General features: G+C 39.4%; 2 protein-coding genes across 4 annotated transcripts in view; one reads left to right on the top strand and one right to left on the bottom strand.

The window, feature by feature from the left end:
• The window catches only part of plod2 (procollagen-lysine, 2-oxoglutarate 5-dioxygenase 2), a 48,229-nt gene extending 42,250 nt beyond the window's left edge, over positions 1–5,979 (top strand). For all 3 annotated transcript variants that reach the window (XM_057323108.1, XM_057323107.1, XM_057323109.1), the window contains 6 exons: positions 947–1,060; positions 1,330–1,395; positions 1,524–1,628; positions 2,912–3,058; positions 4,376–4,501; positions 4,606–5,979. In XM_057323108.1, coding sequence (XP_057179091.1) covers positions 947–1,060; positions 1,330–1,395; positions 1,524–1,628; positions 2,912–3,058; positions 4,376–4,501; positions 4,606–4,761 — 714 coding nt within the window. In that variant the 3' untranslated portion in view covers positions 4,762–5,979. The remainder of the gene's footprint in view (positions 1–946; positions 1,061–1,329; positions 1,396–1,523; positions 1,629–2,911; positions 3,059–4,375; positions 4,502–4,605) is intronic.
• A 6,114-nt stretch (positions 5,980–12,093) lies between these two features.
• LOC130547351 (uncharacterized) lies at positions 12,094–16,478 on the bottom strand. Its single transcript, XM_057323233.1, has 5 exons — positions 16,334–16,478; positions 13,938–14,366; positions 13,705–13,860; positions 13,213–13,305; positions 12,094–13,059 (listed from the first exon to the last, which is right to left on the bottom strand). The coding sequence occupies exons 2-5, from the start codon at positions 14,037–14,039 to the stop codon at positions 12,763–12,765; spliced, it is 648 nt and encodes a 215-aa protein (XP_057179216.1). The 5' UTR covers positions 14,040–14,366; positions 16,334–16,478; the 3' UTR covers positions 12,094–12,762.
• Between the last annotated feature and the right edge of the window lie 8,319 nt (positions 16,479–24,797).

The following is a 24,797-nucleotide window of genomic DNA, read 5'->3' as shown; positions in this document are numbered from 1 at the left end:
TAATGTAAATAGTAGATAAACAACATGCACTAGAATTTAATATTTTATTTATTTTTTTATAATCAAACAACAGACATTAATTTATAATCTAACTTTTGAGATTATAAGAATTACTACCAATATGCATGAGGAAAAAACACAAATCCACATTTTACGTTCAATGTGGTTATAACATGGTTTCCATAAACGTATATGCATGTATTCGTACGCTTTCAGATGTTTGATTATATAAATATTATTATATAAATATTTGAAGCGCATTTTGAAACGCATCTTCCTCAGACAGATGTGTTCAGAAAACAAGCCAAGCCTTTTGGGAAAGTGATGTTGTTGTTTTGAGTTTGATCATCTACACCTGCTCTTTGATGGAGTAAACCTGGAGAGAAAGCACCACATATTACACAGCACCATCAAATCCTGCCGCTTGAGCTAAGTGGTGGAAAGGCTTATGAAGGCGGTGATAAAGATCCCACGCATTAGAGTAGACCATTCCCTTCCTAAACACAGCCATAACATGAAGCTTACCCTCACAAGCTCCTTGACTTATCTCAGTCTGGGCATGTCCTGTATGAAGCACATCCAGCAATCCAACAATGACAGTGTCGGTGAATGATCACTGATGCCGGTATCTTATTAAAAAGCCTTGACTGAGAGTAAATCAAGTTCTGAACCCTTGTCCCTGCTTCTAGAATAGTTAACAGGAATTCTGGTTCCTGGAATTGCTCTATTCCCAAATCTCCCTGTGTTCCAGTTCTGTTCCCACTCACATCCCTCCTCAATATCTGTCCTCGGGTATTATCCCACACTGTTTGGTTGTGGAATAATCCAACGTCAGATTTGATTTAATACTTATTTTGCATTTACAATTTCATATGGATTGTTAATGTTGGATATTTTCCCACCTTGAATGTACAAGCTCTAAAGTCATTTTCTTTGTCGGAAACAGGGAGTTTTCATGTACATCACGAATCGGCACGAGTTTGGAAGGCTCATTTCAACGGCCAACTACAACACATCTCATCATAACAATGACTTATGGCAAATATTCGAAAACCCGCTGGTGAGTAGCTATATGACCAAATGTCTTCTGTAAAGTGTTTGATACAAAAACAACAGGGTATCAGAATCCAGAAGCTGTTTTCATTAAGAGACACATTTGTCATGGATAATGAAGTGGAGTGCTGAAAGAGTAAACATAAGTGCAGTACTGTATGTGTTGATCTCCATCTGGCCTGGTTTTAGTCCATCTGTTGAATGAACGCAGAGGGACTGGGCGCTGTTTGGATAAATACAGTGCAGAAATACTGTAATCCTCTTTCTTCTCCACAGGACTGGAGAGAGAAATACATCCACCCCAACTACACACAGATTTTCACTGAAAATCTCTTGGAGCAGGTAGAAACTATAAACGTTAAAGCAGCAACATTTTGATACCTTACTTGACATGGTTTTGTCTTTGCACTGTGTCCAAGTAAATTAAGAGATGACCGGATGATATTAAGCACCTGTTTATATTTCTGCAGCCCTGCCCAGATGTCTTCTGGTTCCCTGTGCTCTCCGAGAAAGCCTGCAATGAGCTGGTGGAGGAGATGGAAAACTATGGGTCATGGTCTGGTGGAAAACACCAGGTCAGATAAACCCGCCGGCTTCAAAACAGTCTGTACACTTTGCACAGGAATCACACCCATAAAAGACTCAAAGATTAGTGCATGAAAAAGAAAATTCTGTCATTTACTCGCCCAAAGCTGTATAACTTACTTTCTTCTGTGAAACAATAACATTTCAAAGAGTCTTTTCCATGCAATGATCTTCTCCTCCAGTGAGCTGTTAAATTGGTTAGCTGAAGTCTGATTCGTGATCAGATTATTCCGATTTATAAATTAATCATTCTGTTGGATTTGTGAACTGGATCAAGCGGTTCATAAACAAAGTGAATCCATAATTTGATTGCAGTCACGCTCATATTCAACATTAAAGTGGCCGTAACTCAGAACGTTTCTGAATATCTTGAGTACTTACAGAATAGTGTCGTACCCTTCAAATATCCATAGAGTCTTTAGTTTGATCACATTCATAAAAGACAGATACAGCTTCATGATTATTTCCGAAAACATACGACGTGTTCGGGGAGGGCGGAACTAAAGCACGTGCGCACTCATTGCCAACAAAACACAGACATATGACTTAGTTTCACTTACCGCGTGCGGTTCATGTCCGGATGCGGACAGGTAAGTTTTGAGCTGTTTTTTGAAACTTGTGAAGGATGCTGCAGTTCGGATGGAGGCTAGTAGTTCATTCCACCAAAGGGGACCCGAATATGTAAAGGTTTTGCAAGCAATTTGGTGCCTCACTGTGATGGAACAACCAGGCGTCGCTCATTTCAGACCGAACATATAACATCCATCACTGAAATGCAGTGAACAAACAAACACACCTCAACTTCTCTCACTATTGCAAGACTAACGAGTTGCAGCTGCAGCCAATCTTGATAAGCGGGTCTTCCTATCGCTCGTTGGTCGACGCGTGGGCGGGCTATTTCTTTTGCCTTGCCACGGTGTGCTTTTCTGGGAGAATTGCCCAATAAGGAACTAAGAAAAGTTGTTACGTAACGGTTTTTCATATTCGAAAATCTTTCCGAAACCTATACGAACCTTGGGGGAGTGTATCGAGCACCGAAATACTACGTTATACGTCCAACTCATTTTTTTGACAAGTTGACAATATCAAGCATGAGAAGACAGCATGTTTAACATTGTAAAGAAGTCAGAATGCATGAAACGCCATTGCACATCCCCTTTAAAGACATGAAGGTGTTTAAAAAATATTCAGGGGAAATTCTTTAAATTACTATCTGATAACATTTAAGGTTTATCATTGACTTCATGTCAAGTCTTCTGTTTTCTATCCTCAGGACAAGCGAATCACTGGAGGCTACGAGAGTGTCCCGACAGATGACATACATATGAAACAGATCGATTTTGATAATGAGTGGCTTCACTTTATCAGAGAATTCATCTCTCCTGTGACTCTCAAGGTCTTCTCGGGCTATTACACCAAGGTGAGTCGGTCTTGTCTGGGTTTGGACCAAATCAGCTTTTAAATCAGTAAGTCTGAGCTTGTGTTGAAGAATGTCTGTCCTACATATCTCCTTTTCTCTCTATTTCTGTCGTCCTCTGATGCATTTTGTCCTCTACTGTTTGCTTGAGTTTGATGGACACTGTTAGGAGGAACTTTGATAAGCCTTTCAAGAAAATGTGAAGGACATATTTTTCCCCAAAGCTAAATATTCTGACATTTCGCACAACCAATATTTTTATAATTGTTTTACCCTATTTTCCCTCGCTAAAGTCCGTACTGTAATGAGTAGGCCCAATTTAGAGTTTTGGTTGCGTTTGTCCGATTTTTTATGGTTTTCATATACTCACACTATAATACAGTGCTTTTTATTTTATTAACACAATATACAAAACAATGTACATTATGCAGAACATATATGACAATATATGTTCTATAAAATGTACAACAAGAACAAAAAGTCAAATGTCCATTATTCAAATATGATATATTCATGAAAAATATTAGACTTATTAAGTCTTCATTGCTTTTGTTTATTAACAATGTTTTCCGAACCGGAGCCGTCCTTTGTCTCTTGAAGAAAATGAGTGAAATTTAGCTTGGATGCTGTCCATTTTCTCTTATGTATTTGGAATTTTCCCCAAATAATTGAAGTTATTGTTTTTTTCACTGGAATAATATATACATATGTCAAAAATAGCATACTGTATATATAGTGCTTTCATACTGCATGGGCAGAATGTTTAGCTAGACTTGTCAGTCATTAAAAAACATGCTGCCCATGCACGTTGAAAGCACTATAAGGGGCACTATAAGGGGTTCAGATCATATATAGACAATTATTATTCCGGTGAAAATACATGATATAGAAACAAAACATCTGTTCCAAACATTTTTTGTTTAAAGTTTAAAAAAGCTTTGGGCTGTCATAGAGACAAGGCTTATACCAACGGCCAACTATAAAACTTTCAGATCCTGCTGAATGATGGCTTTGGTTGACTTGACTCATGGAATGAGTCAAGTCATCTCTCTCTCTCGCTCTCTCGTATCTTGTGGGTGGAGGTATTTGTCTAGTGTTCACTCAATGAGCACTTTAGTCTCTGGTTGATTTGACATGTGGAATGTGAACTATAGTTGGCACCAGTAGAGACAGTAAATGCTCAACTTTACAGTATATACTACAGTATTTACCACATACTGTAAATGAGGCAGTCGAAACACAAGTCTATTAAATCTGTTCTGGCTTAGGGCAGTCAGCTACTGTTGGGGTTTTCATTTTGTCTGTGTCATTTTTTTTCAGGGCTATTCTATTATGAACTTTGTGGTGAAGTATACACCAGACAGACAGGCCTATCTGAGACCGCATCACGATTCCTCAACATTTACCATCAATGTTGCTCTGAACAACAAAGGCATAGACTTTCAGGTATGCTTGTGTAACATATCTAAAACAAAGTTGGTTTTTGACCAATTTAACCACCAATATTACCCATTCAGCAAAAAAAGTAAACATATTCCCTTCTGTTTTAGGGTGGAGGATGTCGATTTCACAGATATAACTGCTCTATAGAGTCTCCTAGAAAAGGCTGGAGCTTTATGCATCCAGGTAGACTCACTCATCTCCATGAAGGACTACCTACCACAGGAGGCGCACGCTACATTGCGGTGTCCTTCATAGATCCATAGGCATGCACACACGCTGCTGAAAACTAGCCTGATGTGGTCTCCCAGTTTGGCCAGGCTGTTGAAACTAGTCTGTTTGCTGGTTTTAGAGGGGGTTCTGATCAGGTTTGAAGACCATCTGGCAATCCAAAAACCAGCTTAAGACAGACATCCACTTCCAGCTGGTTTCATCTTTTTTTTGTTGCCTTTTTTAAATTAGAAATTTGTATCGTGTCATCTGTTTGGTTGTGTTTGTTTTTGCTGGAATATTCCTGGTTTGTGTGTCGTGTGGCTGTTTGTATGCTGTCTTCAAAAATATTTACTACTGTTTCGAGAGGAGGAAAAATGCTGTTCAACAGAAGTTTAATAAAGGTCGCTGCACACATAGACTCACTCAGACAGACATACAAACCTTGCTGAGAGATTTGACTGTAACTCTACTGTAACGTTGGCCACACATCAGGTCAGTAACTTCATTTGAATTGGTTTGGGGTGTTTAGTGTTAGCACTCATTCGTTGTTGCTGCCTTTAAGTCCTCTTGGGAAGTTCCCTCTTATAATTTCATAAATTATTATGACAATGTGCTTTCAAGTCATTTTGGTTGGAAATCAAATAGAGGCTATAGGCTATTTCATATTTCTTTCTCACTTGTTCACAAACAGACTAAAATGATTAATATTAGTGCATTTATGTGTTTATGTAATGTCCTAAATACAATAATTCTGACATGACTTTAAAGGCAGCAATATTTTACTGTTCGCCACCCCTCCAGCTGAAAAAGTGGCTGCTTTACTTTTCATTTTACGTTGTAAAGGAGTTTATTGTCAATGTACTGTAAATCTTGCTTTGTTTATATTGGTGAGTTGTTAGTGGGGATGCATTAACACACGCCTTCAACAGTTCTTCTGTTTACAGAAATAATATACAGTTATTGCTGAAGTTACATGACTTTTACAGCAACTACGAATTGTGGATATATTGTCAAACAGTACGACCAGCTTCAACAAAGATATGTACGACAAAGAAATATAATTTTGTATCTTTGCACAGCAAGAAACAACAGGGGTGAAAACGAATCCTGGTTGAAGTTTTTGAGACAAATGTTTGTTGGTGTTTTACTGTAAAATACAAGGTAACATGTATTTGAAACTGATAATGTCTCAGAGATGTTAAATGTTTTACTTTCTCTGAAAGTTGTTCCTTATAAATGTCTCACCCAGGTCAATTAACTTATTTTGAAATTTCTGAAATAATAAAAAGATTTTTTTGAAATATTCTTTTATCTTCAGTTGACAGTAACGGCTTTGTGGGGAAAATGTTTTATGACAAAATGCTGAATTTTGCATGACAAAATAAGCTAAAATTCATTAAATGTTCTGCAGAACAAATTATGGCCGTTCTACAATAAAATTTCACATAAACATGAATTATTCATTATTTTGAATCCATTGTTGGGTCAAAAAGTGACAAACCCAGCCGTTGGGTTAAATAAACCCCAAAAAATATTACTTTGACTCAACAATGGGTTAAAACATCCCAGCATATTTAAGAGTGTAGACGATAGATTAAAACGGTAAACATCCATAAATTTAACCAATGAGCCTGCATGTTATACTGCACCTTATATGGAAGAAAAAAATGAAACTACTTCATACATGCATTTCAAATGGCTCAAAATGTCATGGCAAACCTTAAAAATGTCACGCTATTGTGTGTGGCTGTGACCTGTAACATGCTAGTCTGATAATAGTTTAGCTCAGATGAGAAATGATTGACACACAGTAAAATCGCCAGTGTTAAAAAAGGTCAAATTAACTCTCACTGTGTATATATAATCCACACTTCGATAGTGTGGATTATATATACACTGTGAGTGTTAATTTGACCTTTTATAACACTAGCGATTTTGCTGTGCAGTAAATACTGGTCAGATGACAGCTCTTACATTAACATTAGTAACATTCGTGTTACAAACTGATGCAATCACTGTTATACGGTCGGTCAGTGACACTTACTTGAACTTGTGTGTTGAGAAAGATGGATGATCAGTTGGAATGTAACATTATAATGAGCGTGTGGGAGTATTTCCTCCATCCATGCAGCTGGATCTTTTTAACTGGAATTATACTACATTAGCTTGTTCTCTTTAAAGCCATACAGATGGGTCAGTATGCTCAACTGGTCCTTTAACAACCAACTAAAATACGTTAGCCCCCTGAGCAAAGGTATGTCCAAAAGATGTCAACGGCCAAAATTGTCCAAAAGTCTTTGTCGTCGTTGAAAAGACGTCTCTTTAAGGGTCAAAAGTAAAGGTTTGACTACGTCTTTTTCAGACGTCTTCTGAACATCTAATATTGACGTCCAGGGGATCTCTACACAAACTTAAAAAAAATCAGACTAATTTCAGACTATTAAAGCAGTCATTCCCTGTGATGCCAATTTTCAAACTTTAGTTAGTGTGTAATGTTGCTGTTAGAGCATAAACAATATCTTCAAAATGATAAAGCTCAAAGTTCAATGCCAAGCGAGATATTGTCTTTAACAGAATTGAGAAGGGTCTCGCTGAAGACCAGATGCACTCTCAGCCGCACATGCGCTGATTAGTCAAAATACTGTTTACAAACGGCACGGCATAAAAGAACGTCCTATTTTCAAAAGGTGGAGATTTTTGCTATTTAAGAGTACCGTAAAGACTGGCGATTCAGGTCACGGCCCAGATTTATACAAAATTCTAGCTGAAAGACATTATTGAACATCTACACTACGTCTGATTACTTCGCATATGTGCCTACATAAAAGGTTATATAATGGCAATATACATTACTAATAACGTTATTACATTATTAAATAAAACTTTTCCATGTATAATATAAAATCATTACGTTAAAAAAAATTGACATCTACTGTGTTTTTCAATTTTGTGCTTGACAAAAGATTCTGAGATGCATGTTGTCCACCACATTCTCTAAAAAATAGAATCAGAAAGAGCTTTATTGTGAAGTATATCTGCACATACAATAAATGTGTTACGGTGAAAGAAGCATCCATTGCACAAAAACAGCAGCACACAGAGTCTATAACACAATACAATACACAGGTTATCTATATATAAAAATGAATAGAAAAGAATAAAAATAAGATGTAGTGTAAAACTATGCATGTATATATATTGTATCTACAAAATATGTGCTATATACAGCATAACGAAAAATTATTTACACAAAAATGATATAAAAATAGACTATTATCAGGTGGATATAATTAGTATTACATTTGCTTACTATTGGACAATGTTATTAATTGCACAGTCGTTAGACCATTTAACTTCATGACGTAGATTGCATGAGGAAAGAACATTTTTTTTGTGTCTTGTTGTTTTGGTGCTTATTGCTCTGTAGCGCCAACCAGACAGCAAAAGTTCAAAGAGATGATGGTTTGGATGTGAGGGGTCCATAGTCATTTTCACAGTCCTTTTCTTACTCTAGATCAGGGATAAATAACATATTTAGTTTATTTAGTACGAGAACAAGGTATAGACATGTTATATAGGGAAGGTAACCTTAAATGACTTCTCTTGTGATCTAACGCTAAATAAAAAAAATTAACTTCACCTTCAAGGGGGAGGGGCGCCTCCCTAAGGTAATGGTAGGGGAAACACTGAGGTCTGACGCAATCGGTCCGGTGTCATTTCCCTCGCCATAGTAGGAAAAATGTTGCAATCTCTAACAAAGATTGACGTTTGCACATGCACTAGCAGACCTCCGTTACACTTCGATCGATCCGCATGTGTTTAACTGATGAAGTGAAGTTGACGCCATGTTACCGTTTATTGCTAAAAGCCAAAGCTTATGAATACACGTGCACTGAGAGGGACACCGACCAATCACAACAGCCTGATATGCTATGGGTGGGACAGCTACAGACACACGTGCTAAGCGGGGAACCAATCACGACAGACCTGGTCAGCTTTACCAATCTGATCGTTTCGGAAGGAGGGATTTTATATAGACCGGAAGAAATCCAGTCGTTTTGTTAGAAGGACAGCAGAAAACAATAGACTAGAAATATGTGAAATATAAAGCGTTTTTGAAATTAGAAACATGAACACCCACTGTTAAACACCCAAAAAACATAATCAAAGCTTCAAAACCAGCAAAAGAATGGCTCCTTTAAGGAAATCGAGTTCAATGATCTAAATGCAGCAAGACTGTTTATTTACTCTGATAGCAAGCAGGTGTTATCTTGTCAACGTCGACAACGACGTAGAAAAGACGTCTTCTGGACATATCTTTGCTCGAATACAACCATACTCTCTTAGCACCCTGTTGGTTGCCAGGTTGTTGTACTTTTGGTCACTACAAGGTGTTTCAACTCAACTACATTTGGCCGGACAGGAATCAGATCGCTTAAGCTGTACTGTCTTCACCTCAGCTGGTGGCTGCCACATCGTGTTACTCCTAATTTGCGTGATGTTAAACTCCAACCATATTTTTCACGTCCCCCAAATGGTCGTTCATCACCTGAGTACGCCAGCTCTCATTGAAAACCGCTGTCGATGTGAACAAGCCTGCAGTGTAAACAGTAGCGAACTATAGAAAGGTCGAAAGTTGTCACGCCGATGGATGGCGATGGAACCGAGACGTGAGAGCTTTTTCCTTCCTTTCGTCTATCGTCTCCTAGTTGGGGTTTTCTGGGAAGAGCTCCCTGACTTGTTCAATGTTTCCGTCTGGCAAGATCGAGAGAAGGAGGCATGTAGGTCAGAGACAGAAGCCCGGCAGCAGCCTACAGAAAGACCCCTTTGTGTCCGCTTTTTCCCCTCTGCTCACGGCTCTGAAAGATGACATTGATGCAGAGCAGCGGCACAGGAAACCGGCGAGGCTAATAAACCAACAGGTTTGCTGAGCATGGCTTATCAAACAGAGCTGAGAGGGAATGCTGTAGTCGAAGATCCCAGTGTGTGAGGTCAAAACGCACAGGAAGCGTGAAGTCAGTTCAGGCCATGTGGCGAAATGTTGTCTGAGTCGAAGATTGTTATTACATTTATACATCCATCATGTCTATTTAAGGTCAAATGAACTCATGGTTTGTGAAGGAAATAGCTGAGAGTCCCTGTTGAATGTGTAAGCGAATATGACGTGTCAGGTAGTGATTACATAGTGCAGTCCTGACCACATGGAACTTGGCCACCCATCTGTTTATGTCCTTTCTATTTCTTTAATTAAACTCACACACATTCATTGTGCGGGCAGGGTGGAGTTATTACCGACTGGTCCCACCCTGTTTACTGCGGCATAAGGGTGGAGTCACTTGTTTAGCAGCTGGCAGAATTAAAGCTGGATCCCGTAAAGCAGTGGCAGGGTTATCCGGCACAGCATTGCCAAACAGCCGTGTTTGCCCACTGGCTGAAATCTAGGTATTGAAATTATTTGGTTTTATGGCACAGCCATACTCTTATTTAGAGGGGAAAATTCTCAACATGTGTAAAATGTTCTCAACATCTGTGTAAAAGATGCACATACACACACAAAAGTGCTGCATGCAAGTCGCTTGTCATAATTCGACAGGTTACAGATTAGGTTGTGTAGAACGTCCGGTTGAACTGAATTGGTGGTGGTGGTTAGCAGTACGCAAATGCATTTAAGTTTTTCCAATGTGTTTCTCATGCATTATATTTACTAACCGAATGGATTTTGTTACCCTGATTGGGTTTGTTTAGTCTTAGTAAGTTTAGTCAGAAAGCGGATGAGATCATTCAGGACTTCCCGGTATGGATGGAATATTTAAAGTATGAAATTGAGTCATGACATCAAGTCTAGAAGAAGAGCAGTGTAGACGTTTCAAATCTTCTGAGAAATGTTACTCTCTCATCACGGCAATGAGCTCTGAATTCAAGAGTGATCAGAAGGCCTACAGTGCATTTATAGTGAGAGAGACATTAACCACAGCTGAATTAGGACAGAAAGCTCAGTGGAATAGATGAATGAGTGAGTCAGGCCCTGTTTTGACAAGTGGAAAAGTACTGATGGAGAAAATGATGAGAAAGACAGCAGATGAGAGAAAATGAAAGGTGTCGTCCTCTGTAATGACAGTGATGTGTGGGCATAGTTATAGCTAATATTCCCATCTAATGAGTATGGATTTGGTCAATTAAATTTTGTGAAAAAATACACGTGGACTCATGCAGTTTTTTTATGAAATGACTCACTAGGCAATTTCATGTCTTTATGTCTTTTTCCACTCCTAATGCAACATAATTACGTGCATCAATTGGGTCATTTATACTTTATCTATGCATGTTACCATTCTTACTGACACATGGAATAGGAAATGTAGTTTATTTTGCCAAATATTTTCTGACAGAAATTTTCAGCTAATTTTACCTACAGTATAATACGCAAAATGTGTACAGTTAAAATCAACAACCTTGAGTTTTTGGGGCTACGACCAACATGGTGGTTGTATAAATGCATATAAATGCAGGAAATATCAAACAGTAGTTTAATTCCAGTAGATAATTGGTTTGCAATCGTTTTATATAGAGGTAAAAATCACATGATACTTTTGTTGTCACAATTTCACTACCTATAGTTTGAGACATTCTTAATTTGAAACTTAAGAACAATTCCAGTGTTATGGATTAGACATTTTTGTCAAAACCTGAAATATAAACTCACTGAACGTATATATTACCATTAAATTGAACATGTTAATATTTTCCCAAACCGCTGCTGATACACTGAAAAAAATAACTTGTAAAATTTACTTAATAAAATCCTCGTAACAATTTGCACGAACTTTTTTTGAGTAAAATTTACTGCTTTGATTTCAAGTAAAACTTACCTACCAAAATCAAATAAAATCTACTTAATTATTTAACAAATGTTTCTTGATTTATTAAGTAGATTTTATTTGATTTTGGTAGGTAAGTTTTACTTGAAATCAAAGCAGTAAATTTTACTCAAAAAAAAGTTTGTGCAAATTGTTACGAGGATTTTATTAAGTAAATTTTACAAGTTATTTTTATTGTAGAAGTTAGATTTATTTTAATCATTTAGGTAAAGTCTATTACTTTTTTTAAAGATTGGAGCATTGCTGTCCTAAAAATTTTAGATAAATCTTATTTACTGTTGTAGGGTAGATTATATTTACTGCTTGAGTAAACCTTATTAATAATAAATATATTACCAAATAAATGTAATCACTTTGTCTGTGCTTTCAACACAAATCACACAGCTTAAATACAATTCTATTTATTTTTTCACCAATGGTAAACAATGATGAATCAAAAAATGTAACAAAACATATTGATTAAAGATCTTAAAAGCTCTAGATAAAAGACATAAAGACCTGAAAACATTACAAAAAGACTACTTCCCACCACTGTTTGCCTTGATGAAATGAATCCAAAAGCATAACACATAGATGAAAACACATCCATGTTTCTAAAGTCCTGGTCATAACGATTTAACAAAACAAAAAAATGATGTTAAAGGTTCCTGATAAAAGACAATAAGACCAGGTGCTTAGCAGGCACAAAATTGAAAACATTACTAAAGGTTAATTTGCCACCACCATTTGCCAGGCTGAAACGGAGTTCAAAAGAAAAATAAGTACAAAAGTGATGGAAACAAGTTATAAATAACAGAACGACCAAAAGTAAGTTCAGAACAACTTAAACCCCGCAATATTATCCTTGTCCAGTGCCTTGCACATGTGTATAACCAAGTTTGTATAATAAAAGGGATTTTGATATTCATACTGGTTTACAGTATTACACAGCAATTGTTATATGCAAAAAAAATGCATATGCAAACACTAAAACACAAAAAATATATAAAGTCCTGGTCATATTTAATGCAACAGTCTTTTGGAGAGTAAAAACTGAAGATGGACGCTCCAAGTCAGTGTTTCTGTACAGCGGAAGATATTTGTGCAAAGGGTCCAACAGAACTTGCAGAATGGAAAACTGAGTTGGGGTGACACTGGCACCCAAGAATGTGCAGAACTTGCCATGGCAAACAAAATTTAAGACATCAACTTGGACTTTAATGTTTGAACTTTAGAGGACAACTTCATCCCATCCAGTTCTAGAAAACGTTTCTGAAACACTTCAAAAGTATAGCGCAGGGCTCTGGGGTATGCGAGGTTGAGGGTATAAATCAACCCCATAAGTAGTGCACAAGCTTTAGCCAAATTGTGGCATCCTGGTAAGATCTCCTTGCCTTCAAGAAGAATGGATACATCCACTGGATCCTCTCCATCAGATAGATGGACCACCAGAATCTTAAGGATGTGTTGCATGGCGTCACTGCGGCTTTCCTCCTGCATATAATTAACAAGACAAATGACCTGGCTTGTACAGGTAAACCACCCTCAAATATTTTAGTAGAACATGACATTAGATTAAGAATTTGTGTGCCACTTTTACTTCAGGGTTAACTTTATGGTACATGTAATTTAAAAAAAAAGCTTTACCAGGCAATCTTCAAAAAGTTCCTCTTCTTTCTCGCCAAGGTACACTATGAGGCTCCGGATAATAGCTTCACATCTCATCTCAATGCTTTGGTTCTGTGAAGAGAATAATATTGTCAACACATAGCCAATATTCACAGACAATAAACTGCCAAGTGGGAATACAAAGGCATACACATACAAGAAAATGTGATTTCAGTAAACAGAGCAAGAGCCATGTCTGGTTCCTGTGTGCCTTGTGGTTGTATCAGTTGCTGTTTTAAGTCTATTACCATTCTTTGCTGTTTAAACTGCGAAATATAACTACAACATTTTTATATTACATTATGTTATGAATGGTTCCTTTACTTACAATAGCCCTTTCTGTTTTACGTTATAATTTTTAGGTTCATCCCAGGACTAATGAGTGTGAGGACTGATGCTGTGTGCACACAGTGTGTGAGAGACAGTACACCTATCATCCTGAATAAAGTGAACAATTTTAAACAAACATACCTGACTCAGTTCGTCCAAGTGCGGCCTCAGCTTTGTCCCCGCAACACCTCCCTTGAGCTTCATTAGGGCAATAGGTTTTGGCGTGTAAAGGTCAAGTTTGTACATGAAGCTCTGCTCCAGATAAATTGTAGTTATTCTCCTAAATTCCTCTTTCACCTGAAACAATATAAGTAATCAAGTTATTGTTACTGCTCAAAGGAGATGGTAACATTTAAGGGGTTAGATTTACATACCTTAGCTTCACAAAATAATGCAGGCCATCTCTTTTTGAAATCCTCAACAGCTGGACTACCACTCACAACCTCAAGCCTTCGATAGGAGAATGTTTTGGCCATTTTTGTTTTATCACATTACATTTGTTCTTTTTCATCACCTCATTGAGAAGCTCCTGCCTCTTTACTTCAAGGCTCTAGACAAATGTGTACGAAGTTCCCCCCAACCTCTAAGTGAGCACGGACAATCCAAGTACAAGCAGGGCACTGACCATCCTTGACCAGTGTGTGGATGTTTCAATCTATAATGCTTTAAAAGCTCTACACGTTTTGATGTCTCGAATTTGCAATATGTGCATGGCCAATGTATAACATTAGAAGCCTACTGCTTCTCCTTGATGACACACCAGACAGCAGTGCGGAAAATCAGGAATCTGAGATCTAGTAACCCTGTAAATAAACAGACAATTTTTTTATATTAGAACAACAGAATTAATGATAATACATTAAATTACAGATAGAACATTCTGCTGAAATACAAGCAGCTGTATTCTGACACAGCTAAATCAGACAAATCATACATCAATGACATCACCATATTGCACTGTGCACAACTGCCATTTAAACACAAACAAGTAATCATCATTGTGCAGCTCTGACATTTACATTTCTCTAACAATTTCAATGGATACGATCTGTGTGGGTACAAAAATATTTCATCAATTATTTAGAATCTCAATCGTCTTTAGACGTTATACTACGACATTTCATAATACATTTACTTTACCACAAATGTTCTACCAATGTTACCGTTTAACCAGATGCATACAATGATTATTTGGTCTTTTCAATCTCCAGTTTGCAATATATTTGTATGCTGTTATTAGTTAAAAAAATATGAAAAGCAGACTTACTGCCATTTTTTCACTGTTTGATTTGTCAATATGCTGATACAAAAACTGTTAAAAAAAAATGAACGAATGTTTTCTCTTTTTAAATTATTCAAATGAAATACTTTACTTTTCCGTACAATCTTTCTGCGTTTTATTCTCGACAACTTCAAAGTTAATCGATATGTTAATCGACGGCCATCTAATGTCTTGCGCAGTATCCGCAACACTTAGCATGCTGCTGTGTTCAATGCAGTGTTTTGTTTGTGTGGTCGAATTTGGCGGACTCCATAAAGTATTGCTGCTGCAGCAACGGTCCAAAGCACTCAATGTGTCGTCTATTCATGTACTTTACCATAATAGATAAGAAACGGTTACGTTTTTCAGTGAATATATGTATTTACGCAATATATGTAGGCGAATTGGAACACGTCATCAAATATTTCAAAAGGGATCTGCCTGATTAGTAATCGCATAACGTGTAGGCAAAATGGAATGCAAATTTCAAATCAAATGTTTTTATTTTTTGACATGAAATCACCGTCGACCCACAGAAATTTGTTTGGTTTTAAACTAACTTCTGTATGAGCCTGATGCTTTGTAAATGGCTATGGAAAGTGCATGGGCCTCATTACGGTTAAATGTGTCCCCTAACATTAACATTATTTAAGTGAACAATATTGAAGTTTTACAACAAAATCACCTAACAAAAACTATAAAAATGCTCACAGACCTATAAAATGACACAGATTACAGGAGAAAAGTAATAACTCGCCTTAGTTCAACTAGCCGCGTGAAACAGCCCCAATCGCCTCTGATCCAAAACGCGGTAAGATTGTCTTGTCCAATGGCGCATGCGCAATTGCGCCAACTTGCAACTTGAACGCACTAAAGTTTTTTATAAAAATTTACTTAGTATTTTTAGGACTATGTGCAGTGACTATAAAACAATTAAATAATACGAGAAAATATATAATAACGCTTATTTATCCCACACAGTTCATTTCCTACATGAATTAATTTATTAATTTAATTAAAAAACATGAAGTGTATTTCTTTATAATTTTACTTACGAAAATCTAGTTATCAACAAATTTTTATATTACTACGTAGAAAGTATGAGGATTAATCTAATATATTTTACTAAACCAAAAAGTTCGTTTTTTCAGTGTAGAGTCCAGACATCAGAAAAAATATCAGTCTAAGCACAAATTTTCTATTTAAAAAAAGGAACATACTGTACATAACAAAATAGCATGCGTTGTGGATGTAACAAAAAGGAAACCGTTTTTGAGAGGCGACACACTTTGTAGGATTTCTGTGAATTAAAATGCACAAAATACCATTTTGAGGACGTTTATGATGAAAAACTGAAACCTTTTTCCTTTGTGTACACATGACAGCGTTATCAAAACGATCTGCATTTACATGGCTCTGGGAAAACGAATAAAAACTATGTATTATGCATGCCAGGTCAGTGGATGGCGCTGTTGCGCTATAAAGAAACACTACGTGCCGCATACATACCCTGTTTTATGGTAAAAGCGCTTTTAATACACTTTGGGTGTTTCTCAAACGCAAGGACGCCTGGGCAGGTTGCAAATCTCGGTTGTGCCATGGCATCAAGTGCCGCCGAAGGACATCTCAAATAGAAGTATGCTTGGAAGGAAGCTTTTGCTTTGTGTCCTTTGTTCAGGCTGTTTTGCAGGATACCACATCTGTATCCTTCGCTGCATGAAATCACCCACAATCCTTTGAACCCCTTCCCAAAGAACATCGCGAGAATCCAGTCAGCACTTTCTTCACATAATTTTTATGTAATAAAAGAGAAAAAATGCAGAAAATGAGTAATTCAATATGTATAATAATTTATAATATGGTATGACATTATTAAAATGAAAAGTTGTATCTGTTAATATTATTTAATGGACCTGAGCTAACATGAGCTAAAAATGAACTGTTGCGTTGTTATGCACAGCATTATTATGCACAACTGAAAATAAAATGAACAATAGGAGGTGCTCTATCTATGATTTTATTTATTTTTCTGTGGTCACACAAGACTTCTCTGTTTAAAGTAACCGCCGAGGCAGAAACAGTAATGACTTTGCCATGCGCTCTTACTAGACCGTCTCATTCTAGCGTTTAATGTCGAAGAGGACTCTAAACATCTACCGTTAGAAGGACTGCTCTAGGCAGGAGGCAGCCTCACCGTATGTGTCCTTGTGTTTGAGATACACCCTTTGTCTGTGTGTACCAGTGGCGATCCGTGACTCCTCTTCAGGGAAAGCAGTAATGCGAAGCTTGGCAAAACATGTATTTAGCCCGTCATGTGTGTGGCGCGTCATGTCAAATTACGTGCCTGCTGCAGACGCATCGCTTAGTCTCATGTGTAATCAGAGTTCCCTTTCTGTCGGTCTCTCGACATTGTGTCCAACCGACAGACGGGGTTCGTCTTGAGAACCTATCAACTTCTGACTAGTTTAGAAAAGGCCAATGAAATTGGTGCAGCGGACTGTCTTTCCTGCAGCGACTTCCCCTGGGCGTCTCGGCGGTTCCAGAGGTGTTCGAGACTTCTAAAAGAGCTAAATTTCTCCACTGTGGCATGTCCCGCTGTTCTCGTGGGTGTGATACTCTCATCGAGGAGGGGGACGGACACAATGTCTGCCTCAAGTGTTTGGGTCTCCAGCACACTGAGGCAGCCTTCGTGGATACGTCCTGCCCTCACTACGGGCGATTGGCAATCCAGACGTTGCGGTCACGGGTGGCTGTGTTCTTTCGGGAGCCAGCCACCACCTTGTCTGCTTCCCGTTCCGTGACAGCAGTGGCTACAGCCCTGCCATCCGCTACGGCGAGCGGCAAGGGTGATATGGGGATTATTGTGAGCGTAAATCCACCAGCCAAGTGCTCGCAGACTGCTCGCACCCCATCTCGCTCATCTGACCGTTCCCCAAGAGGCGGTCCCACCCCGTCTTGTTCCTCAGCCACGCAGTCCGAAACGACTCGTGATGGCGATGAGATGTCCCTCGCAGCATCGGAGGGTGACCTACTGGCATTCGACCCCGACGATTCCTTGGAGCTCCCTCCTTTGGGGGGTCGAGCTCAGGAAGAGGCGGACGTCGAGATGTCAGCCATGCTTTCCCGGGCCGCCGTGAGCATTGGGCTGCAGTGCACCGCCCCTTCCCCAATGCTCGCGGCTGGACAAATGGTACCTCGGCTCCGGTTCCATTCTTCCCGGAAGTGCATGAGGAACTTAGTAAGACCTGGAATGCCCCCTTTTCGGTTCTTTCACATCAGACTAGTGCCATCACCCTTACTTCCCTCGATGGCGGGGCAGCTAGAGGCTACGTCGATGTTCCCCAGGTGGAACGTGCGGTCGACTTTGACTGCCGTCCAAAGCGTTTAAGTTTTACATGCTTGTAAGTCTCCATGCCATGGCCATCCTGCAGGTCCACCAGGCCAAGGCGTTGAAAGAGCTCCACGAGGGTAAGACCGACCCAGGGTTGATGCAGGAACTCCGCACCGCTACCGACCTCGCCCTACGGGTGACCAAAGTGACTGCGCGGGCCCTGGGCGGGTGATGTCCACACTTGTGGTCCAGGAGAGGCACCTCTGGCTCAACCTTGTGCAGATGCGTGATGCCGAGAAAGTCTGCATTCTCGACGCACCCATCGCGCAGGGCGGGCTGTTTGGTGACACTGTCGAGGACTTTTGCCAGCAGTTCTCTGCAGTAAAGAAGCAGACGGAGGCGATTAGCCACATCCTGCCCTGCCACGACTCGGCCGCCCACCGGCCTTCGAGATCCTGTGCGACGTCTGCTCCCCAGCAGCCCCGGCCCTCTTCGACTCCGGCACCCCCGACACTGGCGGCCCCCCGGAAGAGGACGTCGAGGAGGAGACCACCGCCCCGTCAGCAGCCGTCATGGAAGCAGAAGCGGCCCTGACGGGAAGACCCCAGGGAGATTGACAACATTGGGCCCGACCCCAGTCATTACATCGCTGGTCGGTCGATCCGGGACGGTCCCTGCCCCGTCCCAACATCTGCTAGGCCCCTGTAACCTCAGTTCCCTCCATCAGGGAACTGAGGTTACATCCGTAACCAAGACGTTAAGTGTTAACGCAGTGTCTTCTGAATGCGAGCGTCTATTTTATCATAAACCCTTTTGACGCGTCTGCAGCAGGCACGTATTTTGACATGATGTGTGATGCACGTTCATGTGAAGCGCTGAACATGTATTTTGAATTCCTGCTTCCCCTGAAGAGGAGGCACCGATCGCCACTGGTGTGTACGTATGTTTATAGTTTGTGTATATAAATACTATGTCTCTGCTATAGTGGTGCAGTAAATCTACTTTTTGCTGGAGAAATGATAATAAGTATGTCACACAGCACATGCAGCATGGAGACCGCCATTATTGTTTGGGGAATACTCGCGCATGCCTACAGACTGAGCGCATAATACGCATGCGTATGATGTCATCGTTTTTGGAAAACACCGCCTTCGGCGTTTACACGGAAACAATAATTCCATCGTTTCCAAAAACTTGCACTTTGAGACCCGTTTTCAAAAGTTTGCGTTTTCAGTCCTAAAAAATGCTGTTGTCGTGTAAATGAACAGCCAAAACACATAAAAAGTTTTCTTGTGTAAACTGCCTCTTAACCACTAAATATTGACAGCTGAGCTATCAGTATGCCCAACAGCTTCGTATTCGTTAGACATTTTGACATGTAGACAAACTCACCAGTTTTGTCATTTTTTTCTTTGCCCTACTGTTTTGCTTATGTGGCATTATCAAGACGCAAGGTGTGACATCATGCTGACTTCCAGATGGTCTAAAGGACATTTACTTCTGTATAACACAGCCAACACTCTATATAAGTCCTGTCTTTCTTTTTATTTATTGCTGTGTAAATGTGGGCTGCTGCCGTTGGGCCCTGTAGGGTCGTTACAGGAGGCAGACAGCCTGGACACAAAGACACCATGGTGTGTAAAATGTGTTAAAAATGTCTACTGCCATCATGGTTAAGACCAATCATTTGATGCTGACGCCCATATTCACGACTATGTTTTCAGGTGAGTGCTCCTAAACAATAATTACAGTAGATTGTACGCTTCTGAGTGCATCAACTTGTATACTTTGCAGCCATGCGATCATTTACTGGATGGTTTTAAATGCAGGGCAAAGCCCATTAGACCAAATTACACAGCAACACTCTGGAAAAACAATCTCAGACACTCCCAGACGTTTATCCATCGACTTATGGAAAGACACAAAAGGAGATTTTTACCCACAAACACTTTCATGAGCAAGTGAAAGCAGCACTGTCTCAATGTCTGTCTTTCTTTTTTTGGTATCTGGACATGCTAGAGTGGATTTATAGTCTAGCAAAACAGGGGTCGCTGGCAGGAGTTTCTGTTTAGGAATGGGTTTATGATGTTGACTATGTTGTGTGTGTGACCATGTGAATGTTGGTGTGGTAATCACAACAGGTCCGATCTGTCAGCATGCTTTGCCAACCACAGCCAGACATCGAGCACACCGAATCAGCCAAGTTTGTGTGTTAAACAGTCTGTCTTGACACAGATGCACACACAAACAGTTCATGTGGTTTTACAGGGTGAATGGGACCAATGAAATATGTCTCTCACAATAGAGTTTCTTTTTTGAATGTCCACTGAGAAAGAGGAGGGCATGGATGTAATGTATTTTTCAAGCATGAGCAGTGAACCACAACGCTCCATCACATCTCAGTCAATACGACCATGAATTGAACCTCGCTGCTTTTTCTGCCTGATCTGGTCTACGTCTATCAACTGAACCGATGTCTGCAAGCCCCTACAAAAGACCGGACCAAACAAAAATCTAGTCCCCAGTAATTCAACAAATAGAGCAAAAGGAAAGAAGATTTGTGTTGTTTGAAACTATGTCGAATAGGCTTGATGGACGTCGAGTCTCGGGGTTATCAAAGTCAGTAAGCCGGCTTGCCTTATGCCTGTCCTTGATAAATCATAATAGATTGAGCCCGACAGTGGGAAAAATCTACATGCGTTGGGTGCGTCGCTGTCATGTTTGTTTGCCTTACTGTCATCTTGCGTTTGTGTTGATCTGCTATGTGTCACAGCCGTCTACTCTGTGTTTTATTGCAGATTATAGCTGCCCACCCGGGGGCTGTGTCTCTGGAGACGTGCAAGATGAATGTACTTCATGCATACACACGTGTACTTATTCACAAACATTACTTCCTGCACCTGAATTTCAACACATCCTTTCGAAATATCACATTCCTCTGAGAAACTCCTTTGAGGTCTATGATAGATGTATGTCTGAATTACAAATGGGATTGTCCGATTCATTTCTAATTTACAGAAAATGAAGGGGTTGCTTTTTGAAATCCATTAAACATTCAGAAGTGAATTATGGAGTATGAGTAACGTTTGGGTTCGGTTGAAAGCACACATCATCAAATGGATAGATCTAGCCTAAAATACTCATGCACGTGCAATTACATTAAACCACCAGGCATATCAGATTGTACCGTACATGAACCTAAAACTGAATCAGGTTTAAATTTGGGATGCTAATCAAGGCTCGCCGTGATTACTAAGGAAGTTGGTTGAATTCTCTCACGATGCATCAACAGACCCAACACAGACAAGCTGGAGTTTGTTGTTGCTGTGGTTTAAATCAAAGTTAGCTATCCATGACGGCAAATGCTCCATTCAATTATAACCAACCTTGCGTCTACGGCCCAGACGTACAACAGCACCGTGTATGCCCTGAAGGATGGAGAAGGTAATTGCATGCTTCGTTTGGCACCGTGCTTGCTGCATTTACACTCTGAACTTCTGTAGGTTCCAAATTGCAGGCGGAAGTCGGCCCTGCCCTTGCTGCCTGGGAAAGAAGAGTTTATCTGAGGTTGTCTTTGTGAAGTCATCACCCTTCTCTTCCCTAGGACCATTGTAAAAAAAATGGGAATACGTATATTGAAAAATATAATGCAATATATAAAATAATATGTTTCTATATTTTGGAACCTAGCATTATTTTTTTTGGATTATTTTGTACTATTATTACACTGTAAAAAACAGCTAGTAAGACTTACTTATTTTTTTAAGTAAATTTTATTTTAAAAACAGAGTGCAAAAACTTGACACAAAAATAAGAAAAATTTAATTTTAAAAACTGTTTAAAAAACTTTACAAAAAAATGTAAGTAATATTTACTTAAAAATCCTGTGCGCAAAATTTGTGCAAATTTACACACAAAAAAGAGTAAACCCTACACTTAATCCGAAGAACCATTCTGTCGTACAATAGGTTCTTTGTGGCGAAATAAGGTTCTTCAGATATAAAAATGTAGGAAAGAGGTGGTTCTTTAAAGAACCTTTGACTAAATGGTTCTTTGTGGAACCAAAAATGGTTCTTCTGTTGCATCGCTGTAAAGAACCTTCTAAGCACCTTTATTTTTAAGAGTGTATAGTTGTTTTTTACAGTGTATATCGTATGAATTATTATTATAAGGGTGTAGTCCGATTCACTTCTAAAACCACAAAAGCCTGTAGATCAAATAAGCCCAGTGACACCAACGTCCCAACAGATACTAACCAGACATTGAAACCTAAATGACATTTCCCCTCCACCTCTCTTTCAAGACTTGCTTGCGTGTCTCTAGAAACTGTTGCCACTGTGGATCCTGGAAGCAGGAGTGATGTTCTGTCTTGTGGCAAGTCTAATTTACTTTTGGACTCTTTTTGTACAAATGTACAATCCTTTACAAACCATATTGTGTTGTGCCCAATTTAACAACAAAGGGTTTTACCACAATAAGCTCACCATCCTGTATTCGACTTTTTCATGCCGTCCAACTTTTTGTCAGTCCTAGTGGAAGCATCTTATTTTAGCCCCATCATGAGAACAGATGCACCGGGCTCATCTTCTGCTCTTTTTGGATTAGAGGAGAAAGAAAACAACTTCTAATGGCAACCGATGGAATCTTCCAAAAAATCAGACACATACGTGAGGAAGCCAGACTTAAAAACATAAGGCTGGTACTTCAGAACACACACGGTGGATGAAGTAAGCTGTTTGGCTTCCCTGAAGTCCGTTCTCTCCCTTTAAACCCAATAACTTCAAACTTCACAGGGACATTCAAAGCCACAGGGTTTGCTATACTTCACCCGAAGTTTAAAACAGCTCATTCCCCTAAATTTGTTTTTCTCCAGTTTTCTGGTTGCGTTTGCCAAACATCATGATATTGGGACTAATGGCTGTTCCCGACACATGTTTTTCTGAAGGGACGTGTAAGCAGTGGGGCATTCTTGACAGCTCTGCGATTTCTTCTGCTCTATCATACCAGCCTTTCTCACATTCCATGAGGTCATTACCTTGTGCAACTGGAATTTCCTCCACTAAATGCAGCACTAACCACACTAAGTGAGGCCTAATGGATCAACCCGTTCTCTTCCCTCAGCACTGGAATTATTACTTAAAAGCATTTCTCTCCATATTTACCGCATTGGACGGTCGATTCTTGGAAATCGCAGAACATTTTATAACAAGTGCTGCTTTGTAGAGTGTCATGACAGTATGGTAATGGGGCATCTCTTCCAGATAGCTGACATTAAACATTTAGCACAGGGTGATGTTAAATAAGCACGTTTCCTTTTCGTTCGACTGCGAAACAGGCAAAGAAAGGTTTGACCATATTAGGCCAAACATCTCAAAAGAAGGTATTTTGAAGAACGTTGGCAACCAAACAACATAGGCCCCCATTGACTTCCACTACTATGGAATGAGCGAGGTTTACAAATGGCACAACAAGTTGTTTTCACTGTCATGGTTGCTTGACAACCGCATCATATTTCTCACAGCTGCACACTGTAAAACCTCATGGGTTTTGAAAATGAAAAGGCCCTGCTTATTACAAGTGTCTGTTAAATGAGCATTTTACATACAAGCTTTGGGTTTTTGAGGGTAAACTGCGAATTGGCTGGTAGAGTTTACGCACATTTCTCTGGCCAAAACAACACGGCTCGGTTGGGTTTGTCCGAATGCGTGAAATAAAACTGGGTGTGAGAACGGCTCCAGATATCACACCGTCGGCCTGCCAGCGGGCCTGAATCCACCCACTGTCAGCCTATGGAGGTTCCAGTGTGTCTGTTTAAAGAACAGAGCCGTTCAAAAAGATTGAATAGAGACACTACGAAATGTATGTATTTCATAGACGGCTGTCGTTTCGTACAACAGCGCTGACCATGTGGAACTGATTCTGTGGAACAGAAGAAATGGCTGTGAAACCCATTAACATGAATAAGCATATATCAGAGCTCAGATCTCAGGCCTAGCGTAGCATTTTTGTGTCATTTCTGAACATTTATAGGCCATTAGATAAGACAGTGAATTAGTTTGGTCTGGATGAAATGAGATCTGGCCTTGCGTATTACTGTACAGCAGCTTTTTACTAAGGTGATGACAACCCCATCTAGATGGGTTTCTTAAACAAAATTACCAGACATTCCAAATAACATCTGCAAAAATAATTCAAATTTGACTTCCATAGATTAGATGTTATAATAACTGTTAACTTTTTCTTCCTAACTCACATGATAGCTACAGTGAAATTTTGACTTGTGTGCTTTTAATACACAATTATACTGTCCAACTAGAATTATGTGTTTTGAGAATATTGTGATTAGTGTTTTGGGTGGCTGACAAATCATTGCTATGTGACTACTAAGGTGTTTTTAAAGTCTTCTTAAATATCATGCTATGGAATTACATATGGCTTGTGTTCCTCAGATATAAATCAAGATTTGTTGCTGTGCCTTGTAAAAGTAGTAGATGATAGCACACCTCTAATAAGCCCTACAAAGGTATCATTTCTGATATCAAGAACTCGGTCTGTTTATTTACATTTGTGTTCTGACTGCGGAGGTTGCAGCTTTAGGAGCAATAGAAAATCACATACACAAAACATTACCACGGCTACCGA

This window comes from Triplophysa rosa, linkage group LG23 (assembly GCF_024868665.1).
Source record: "Triplophysa rosa linkage group LG23, Trosa_1v2, whole genome shotgun sequence".
NCBI lineage: Eukaryota > Metazoa > Chordata > Actinopteri > Cypriniformes > Nemacheilidae > Triplophysa > Triplophysa rosa.
Note: the sequence above shows the minus strand (reverse complement) of the source record. Positions and strands in the feature narration are given on the sequence as shown.